This window comes from Pristiophorus japonicus, chromosome 7, assembly GCF_044704955.1.
Source record: "Pristiophorus japonicus isolate sPriJap1 chromosome 7, sPriJap1.hap1, whole genome shotgun sequence".
NCBI lineage: Eukaryota > Metazoa > Chordata > Chondrichthyes > Pristiophoridae > Pristiophorus > Pristiophorus japonicus.
Window position 1 is genome coordinate 130,121,030 of NC_091983.1, and position 8,623 is coordinate 130,129,652.

Genomic DNA, 8,623 nt, shown 5'->3' on the forward strand with positions numbered 1-8,623 from the left:
CTGCCTTATTCTGAATACTCCTCGTATTGAGGCACGGAGTCTTCAGACTTGTCTTTTTAACACACTTTGCCCCTTTAGAATTTTGCTCTAATGTGGCCCTTTTTGTTTTTTGCCTTGGGTTTCTCTGCCCTCCACTTTTATTATTCTCCTTTCTATCTTTTGCTTCAGCCTCCATTTTATATCCCTCTGTCTCCCTGCATAGGTTCCCATCCCCCTGCCATGTTAGCTTAACTCCTCCCCAACAGCACTAGCAAACACTCCCCTGGGTCTGTGGGTAATGGTGGGTCTGTGGGTAACAGTGGGTCTGTGGGTAATGTTGGGTCTGTGGGTAATGGGGGTCTGTGGGTAATGGTGGGTCTGTGGGTAATGGCGGGTCTGTGGGTAATGGTGGGTCTGTGGGTAATGGGGGTCTGTGGGTAACAGTGGGTCTGTGGGTAATGGTGGGTCTGTGGGTAACAGTGGGTCTGTGGGTAATGTTGGGTCTGTGGGTAATGGGGGTCTGTGGGTAATGGTGGGTCTGTGGGTAATGGCAGGTCTGTGGGTAATGGTGGGCCTGTGGGTAACAGTGGGTCTGTGGGTAATGGGGGTCTGTGGGTAATGGTGGGTCTGTGGGTAATGGTGGGTCTGTGGAACGGCGGGTCTGTGGGTAACCGTGGGTCTGTGGGTAACCGTGGGTCTGTGGGTAATGGTGGGTCTGTGGGTAATGGTGGGTCTTTGGGTAATGGTAGGTCTGTGGGTAACCATGGGTCTGTGGCTAATGGTGGGTCTGTGGGTAATGGTGGGTCTGTGGGTAATGGTGGGTCTGTGGGTAATGGTGGGTCTGTGGGTAACGGCGAGTCTGTAGGTAATGGTGTGTCTGTGGGTAACAGCGGGTCTGTGAGTAATGGTGGGTCTGTGGCTAATGGTGGGTCTGTGGGTAACGGTGGGTCTGTGGGTAACGGCGAGTCTGTAGGTAATGCTGTGTCTGTGGGTAACAGTGGGTCTGTGAGTAACAGTGGATCTGTGGCTAATGGTGGGTCTGTGGGTAACAGTGGATCTGTGGGTAACAGTGGGTCTGTGGGTAATGGTGGGTCTGTGGGTAACGGTGGGTCTGTGGGTAATGGTGGGTCTTTGCAACCTATCTCAGGTGCAGGCAGCCCTCTGCAACTCATCCTCATGCTTTCTGAGAACATGAGGAATTTTCAGAGTAATGTCCATCTTTGCATTGTAGAGTGTTTGTATTGAGAGTAGAAGTCTCTTCAGTGGTAGGAGGTGAAAAGGGAAAGAAATTAAAACAATACAAATATGCAAACATTTAAGTGGAAAATGACTAAATAACACTTGCTCCAAACCAAATGGAATGAAGCAAAACAAAAAATCCCCCAAAATACCTCACAACCATTCATAACACAGCTAAACACAGCTTTAAGATAAACACAAGGTAGTAAGTCAAATAAACCTTCAGTAATGCATTTCTGGAGCAGATTGTGTAAAATGCAAAAGAGGGAAGTTCCACCCTCAGCCTACAGCAAAACCTGGACAACATTGAGGCTTGGCCAGACAAGCGGCAAGTAGTATTTGTGTAATGTAAGTGCCAGGGCATGACCATCTCCAAGAAGAGGCTCAACACGTCCCACTGACCTTCAACAGCATCACCGTGGCCAAGGCTATCAACATCATAAGGGTCATCATTGACCAGAAGTTTAATGATACCAGCCATATCAGCAATGTGGCTACAAAAGCAGCAGAGTCTGGGTACTCTGTAATGAGTGGCTTACCTTCAGAGGACAAATAAGAAAAAAGCATAAGTGGCTGTTATCCAGGAAGTAGCCATGGTGGCTTCATTGTGCAGCAGTACATGTTGCCCACATTATTAGAAGGAGGAGAAATGCTGGGTGAATAGTTCTTAGCTGAAAAGGGCTAACCTCGGCACCCATCCCTGAACAACAAAGGAGCATGTTGGCCTGGATATCTCTGCATTTCTTTACTACTCAATTGCCACTTCCACTTTGAAAAATGGATCATGAAAGAATGTGTAGAATTTGCGCCTGCAAGATACAGGGCTCGATTTTTGACTCACTTGCACCTCTGGTAGCACTCTGGAGGGGCGGTAAAGGGTGTTTTAAGGCGTAACGGCGGGCGGCCAGCTTTTATCGCCCAGTCAGCAAATTCGGCTCAGGGTTTGCAGCGGCACAAAAACTTACCGCGCCACCCTCTAGTTTCAATGAGATCATGTTGTCAATTGCCATGCAATGCTTCTGCTCGCGCCCTGGTTGCAAAGTTAGGCCCTAACGCCACATTATACGTCCACCCCACAAGACACCTGAAAAACCAGGCGGTCCCACAGTCCAGTAGGTGATATTTGACTCATATTTAAATTGAGGGAAGGGGATCCTACTTCGCAGGTCACATTGACTGCAACATTTGCGCACAGCATGCTGCGCGAAACTCTGACTTGAAAGCGACAGTTTTATCTACCATTACAGTGTCCTTACAACTTCAGTGAGAAAATTTAATGGGGGCATTACTAGTTCACCAGCATATCATGCTCCATGCTATTGCTAGACAGCATCAAAATAGAAGAAGGGCTCTTGGCCATGTCAGCCCACAGATAAGGAGAGGCCGAAGACGTTGGGGTGGTGGCTTAACTCCCATGAGTTTACAGGCACCAACACCTATACCTCCAGCTCTCTGAGGAGCAGTGAGTGAGAAGGCTTTGTTGACAGAGGTGGGCCATCTCCTACAGAGAGACCTACAGCCTACCAGCGCCAACAGAACTGTGTGGCCCATCACAGTGAAGGTGACTGTGGCGCTGGCCTTTTATGTCTCCGGTTCCTTCCAGGCAGCAGCAGGGGACATATACAGCATCTCTCAATATGCTGCACATCGCTGTATTCACCACATCACAAAGGCTCTGTACGCCCATAGAATGATCTTCATAAAGTTCCCAATGAGCAGGGACAGTCAGAATGAGTGGGCATGTGGGTTTGGCAGAATCCCGAGGGTTCAAGGAGCCATTGATTGCACACATGGCCTTGTGAGCACCATTGCACAATGCAGAGACAGGAACAGAGAGGGATACCAGTCCCTAAATGTGCAGTGAATGCATGCTATCCAGGGAGCAGACGTGATGCTTTCATAGTACGTGAGAGCAGTCTCACGATTGTTTCAGCGACCAAGGGAAGGGCGCGACTGGCTGTTCGGGGACAAAGGATATGGCCTAGCCACCTGGCTCATGATCCCGCTCCGCAACTCCACCATAGAAGCAGAGCAGTGCTACAATGAGAGCCATGCAGCCACCCGCAACATCATCAAACAGACAATTGAGCTGCTCAAGTAGCAATTCTGATGCCTGGATCACTCTGGAGGCAGTCTTCAATACTCCTCTCAACACATTTCCAAATTAATTGTCGTGTGCTGCATATTGCACAACTTAGCCATCATGAGGAGCCAGGCATTGCCAGTGGGGGTTGCAGGCCCACCTCAGGAAGAGGTGGACAATGAAGAGGACCCTGGTGAGGCCGATTGGACAGCCACACCATCCACAGGGGGAAGCAGCGTGTAGATGCTCCTGGACCAAGAGTCACACATCGCCAGCTCATAATGGACCAGTTCTCTTGAATGGAGGAAGCTGAGGGATGGAGCTCATACTGGCCATGCTATGTGCCACCATAAAGGCACATCTCCGGTGAACTTTGGAATTATACACAAGCCACCAATGGCAAAGGGTCAAATTGACATTTTACTGCAACAAAGTAACCAACAGCCCCCCCACCAAAAGAAAACCATACAATAAACAATGTTCTGCTGCAAGCACTCAAGAACAATGAAGTGCATTTATTCAACTTAACTATTTACAGTCATCATATAGAAAAATCAAGTCATCTCCACAGCATTGTCCTACACCTTAATGGGACTTGCCCTGAGCTTTGCCCCCACTTCCCTTCATCCCTCCCAAGACTGCTGCTCCTCCTCAATGAGACCTCAGTGACTACAGCAAGGCTGCTTGAGGGCTGCTGTCCTAGTAGGCCAGATAGTGTAAATGGCCTGCGACGACACCCTCGACCAGCTCTGGGCCTGGAAGGCCCGGCTGCAGATTGCTGCACCTCAACATCGGAGGCAGCAGTCTCTGATGGATCAGGTGTGGACTGCATTAGGTGCATGGCTGGATAGTCAGTGGTGGGAGTCGAAATGCTGTCATCTTGAGGAAGAACCTTCCATTTACTGGGGACCACTGACACTCACAAGGGGCTGGGCCTCAGCATCTGGAGTATGATGTGTGACCACAACTTGCTGGCCTGCTTCAGTACCATCACTTCCCTGTTGGACAGTGGGGAACACAGAGAGGATAGCAGCAGTCAGTGATCGCATGACATCACCAAGCTCGAGCATAGCTTGTGCCTGCGATGTGATCGCTGCTGCAACTTTAGCCATGGCACGCACCACACACTCTGGAACTCCACTGTTGCTGCTGGAGCCCATCTGCCTCTGTGAGTGGACAAGGATGGGCTCGCTGGAGTCCTCAGATGCACGTGCAATGCATGAAGCAGCCTCCAACACACTCACAGCAAATGTGTCTATGCTCTGCGGGACCCTACCCAATGCACCCATGAGCTTACAGTGCATTACCGTGTTCTTCCTGGACATAGCCACTAAGTCCAGGTCCATGTCTGCCTGTCTCTGAGCAGGACTACTGGGCCGACTCACCCTCCGGGGAGCTGGCCTTCGAGCTTCCCCTCCCGCTTGGTGTTGTTGTAGGCTACTGGGGTCAGGAGCCTCAGAGTCATCAAACCCCTCAAAATCACTGTCCTCCGCCGATGTTGTGTCCCCACACGGTGGGATTGATGGGCGTCTCACGCTCATGGAGCACACTGTCCTCCCCGCCCTTGTCATCTCCCCCGTGGCCAGATGTGGACGCCTCACGTGAAGGCTGCTGCACTTCTGGCTGGTCATCTGTAAGCACAAAACAATAGACGTGTGGTTAGCAGCAGGGGAGGCGGCAGGCAGAGAAGAGGAAGGTGGCATTGGACATCTATAGTTAATGGGGCTATGCCACTTGATATTAGGGGTCAAGGAATTCACATCAATCGCAAATGCCATTCACATACCGTCAATATCCATAGGGGGCTCGGCCTCACCACTGGCCACCATGCGAACTGGTGGTGCCCATGAGGGCTGACACTCTCTGCTGTACCTTGGTCAGCTCTTGCAGATCAGCTGTCCGCCTCCGGTACATTGCTGCTCCCTGCTATTATGCGATAACTTGGCTTGCAATAAGAGCCTCTTGTGCCACATGTGCCTTCCATAGTTCAATAGCTGTCACTGTGTGGGAGTGCAAATGTGTTCAGTTCAATTTGTGTGGCTGGTGACTGATCATGTTGGAAAAGTGGAAGGAGGTGAGAGCCAGTTAGCATAACGGCTCACGGTGACCTTTGGACAATGCATAACAACAGTGGAAGGGGAGTACGAAGAGGGTTGACAATGGTGAGAACACAATAGGGTACGTGCATCCTGAATGCAGAGGGCATGGCTGGTGAAGTGAGCCTCCAGCTTTCAGGTGGCTTCAACCACCCACACCATGGCCTGGAACACATAGAAAAGGGGCAGCTTCAGCAAAGACTTAACATTATACGAGACAGTGATCTTGAAACCATGTATAAATGTAAAGGATACTCACCTTGTTGACCCTTGTGAGGTCATTAAACTTCTTGCAGCATTGGGTAGCAGTTCTAACCACTGTGTCGACCACTGATAGCTCCTGGGCTATCTCCCTCCATATCCTTTTAAAGACCCTGGGCACAGGCCCCCTTCCATCCACAGATGCAGTGCAGGCCACCTCCTCTCTATGGCCTGCACTAACATCTTAGCAGCCGCTGCAGAGAAGTGGTGTGCTATTGAGGGAGTGCAGCGAAGGTTCACCAGACTGATTCCTGGGATGGCAGGACTGACATATGAAGAAAGACTGGATCGACTAGGCTTATATTCACTGGAATTTAGAAGAATGAGAGGGGATCTCATAGAAACATACAAAATTCTGACGGGATTGGACAGGTTAGATACAGGCAGAATGATCCCGATGTTGGGCAAGTCCAGAACTAGGGGACAGAGTCTTAGGATAAGGGGTAGGCTATTTAGGACTGAGATGAGGAGAAACTTCTTCACTCAGAGAATTGTGAATTCTCTACCACAGAAAGTTGTTGAGGCCAGTTCATTAGATATATTCAAAAGGGAGTTAGATGTGGCCCTTATGGCTAATGGGATCAAGGGGTATGGAGAGAAAGCAGGAATGGGGTACTGAGAGAATGATCAGTCATGATCATATTGAATGATGGTGCAGGCTCGAAGGGCTGAATGGCCTGCTCCTACACCTATTTTCTATGTTGCTATGTTTCTATGTTTCTCTGCTCTCTGTCTTCCCTCCTGCTGCGCCATCTCTCCAGCTGTGATGAAAGTGGGCCGGTGCATCTGCTCATGCACAAAGGAAATCGCCGCACCCTAATGTTGCGCCTGCATCCGGGAAGATTGGAATGTGTCTACGCATTTGCAAAATGCAGATCTTTTTTAACGCCATGATTTTTGACTGCGGCAGAAAAACTCCCTTGTGTAATGCCTGATTTTGGAACCTCACATTCTGCTGAATTTTGCGGACGAGGGCGCAAACTTTTTCCAGCTGGTATCAGGACCGCCCCGTCATCATTATGGCTTCGAAATCTCAAACGCCAAAAATCCTGTCATTGCAGTTTTGATAAACTACTTAGTTATGGTTTTCATATGGTTCTGAGAGTATTTCACCTCTATAATTCCAGGAAAGACTGTAGGAAATGATTCAGTTACTTCCTTCGAAGAAATATTTGTCTATTGGTTGTTTGAAGGATACACATTGAAAGTTATTCAAATAACTTAATGAACTGGATGATAGCTTGGATGATGTAGAATCGGTATGCGTGGAGCTACGGAATACCAAAGGGCAGAAAATGCTAGTGGGAGTTGTGTACAGGCCACCAAATAGTAGTAGTGAGGTTGGGGACAGCATCAAACAAGAAATAAGGGATGTGTGCAATAAAAGTACAGCTGTAATCATGGGCGACTTTAATCTACATATTGATTGGGTTAACCAAACTGATAGCAATGCGGTGGAGGAGGATTTCCTAGAGTGTATTAGGGATGGTTTTCTAGACCAATATGTCGAGGAACCAACCAGAGAGCTGGCCATCGTAGACTGAGTGATGTGTAATGAGAAGGGACTAATTAGCAAACTTGTTGTGCGAGGCCCCTTGGGGAAGAGTGACCAAAATATGATAGAATTCTTTATTAAGATGGAGAATGACAAAGTTAATTCGGAAACTAGGGTCCTGAACATAAGGAAAGGTAACTTTGATGGTATGAGGCGCAAATTGGCTAGATTAGACTGGCAAATGATACTTAAAGGGTTGACGGCGGATAGGCAATGGCAAACCTTTAAAGATCACAAGCATGAACTTCAACAATTGTACATCCCTGTCTGGAGTAAAAATAAAACCGGGAAGGTGGCTCAACCGTGGCTAACAAGGAAAATTAAGGATAGTGTTAAATCCAAGGAAGAGGCATACAAATTAGCCAGAAAAAGCAGCAAACCAGAGGACTGGGAAAAATTTATAATTCAACAGAGGAGGACAAAGGTTTTAATTAAGAGGGGGAAAATAGAGTACGAGAGGAAGCTTGCCGGAAACATAAAAACTGACTGCAAAAGCTTCTATAGATATGTGAAGAGAAAAAGATTAGTGAAGACAAACATAGATTCCTTGCAGTCGGATTCAGGTGAATTTATAATGGGGAACAAAGAAATGGCAGGCCAATTGAACAAGTACTTCGGTTCTGTCTTCACAAAGGAAGACACAAATAGCCTTCCGGATGTACTAGGGTCTGAGGGTCTAGTGAGAGGGAGGAACTGAAGGATATCCTTATTAGGCGGGAAATTGTGTTAGGGGAATTGACAGGATTGAAGACCGATAAATCCCCAGGGCCTTATAGTCTACATCCCAGAGTACTTAAGGAAATGGCCCTAGAAAAAGTGGATTCATTGGTGATAATTTTCCAGCAGTCTATCGACTCTGGATCAGTTCCTATGGACTGGAGGGTTGCTAATGTAACACCACTTTTTAAAAAAAGAGGGAGAGAGAAAGCGGGTAATGATTTAGCCTGACATCAGTGGTGGGGAAAATGTTGGAATCAATCATTAAGGATGAAATAGCAGCACATTTGGAAAGCAGTGATAGGATCCAAGTCAGCATGGATTTATGAAAGGGAAATCATGCTTGACAAATCTTCTGGAATTTTTTGAGGATGTAACTAGCAGAGTGGACAAGGGAGAACCAGTGGATGTGCTGTATTTGGACTTTCAAAAGGCTTTTGACAAGGTCCCGCACAAGAGATTGGTGTGCAAAATTAAAGCACATGGAATTGGGGGTAATGTACTGATGTGGAAAGAGAACTGGTTGGCAGACAGGAAGCAGAGAGTCGGGATAAACGGGTTCTTCTCAGAATGGCAGGCAGTGACTAGTGGAGTGCCGCAGGGCTCAGTGCTGGAACCCCAGCTCTTTACAATATATATTAATGATTTAGATGATGGAATTGAGTGTAATATCTCCAAGTTTGCAGATGACAC

The 8,623-nt window shown here is 48.0% G+C and overlaps 1 protein-coding gene across 1 annotated transcript; it reads right to left on the reverse strand.

Annotated features, from left to right (window-relative positions):
- Window positions 1–227: 227 nt before the first annotated feature.
- LOC139266633 (cell surface glycoprotein 1-like) lies at window positions 228–1,699 on the reverse strand. Its single transcript, XM_070884222.1, has 2 exons — window positions 1,621–1,699; window positions 228–1,162 (listed from the first exon to the last, which is right to left on the reverse strand). The coding sequence occupies exons 1-2, from the start codon at window positions 1,697–1,699 to the stop codon at window positions 228–230; spliced, it is 1,014 nt and encodes a 337-aa protein (XP_070740323.1).
- Window positions 1,700–8,623: the final 6,924 nt, after the last annotated feature.

Excerpts from the sequence above, each read along its gene's own strand:
- LOC139266633 (XM_070884222.1), bottom strand. The coding sequence starts at position 1,699 with ATGGCTGGTATCATTAAACTTCTGGTCAATGATGACCCTTATGATGTT. Across the intron at positions 1,163-1,620 it reads CCACGGTGATGCTGTTGAAG|AAAGCATGAGGATGAGTTGC; the intron begins GTCAGTGGGACG and ends TCATGTTCTCAG.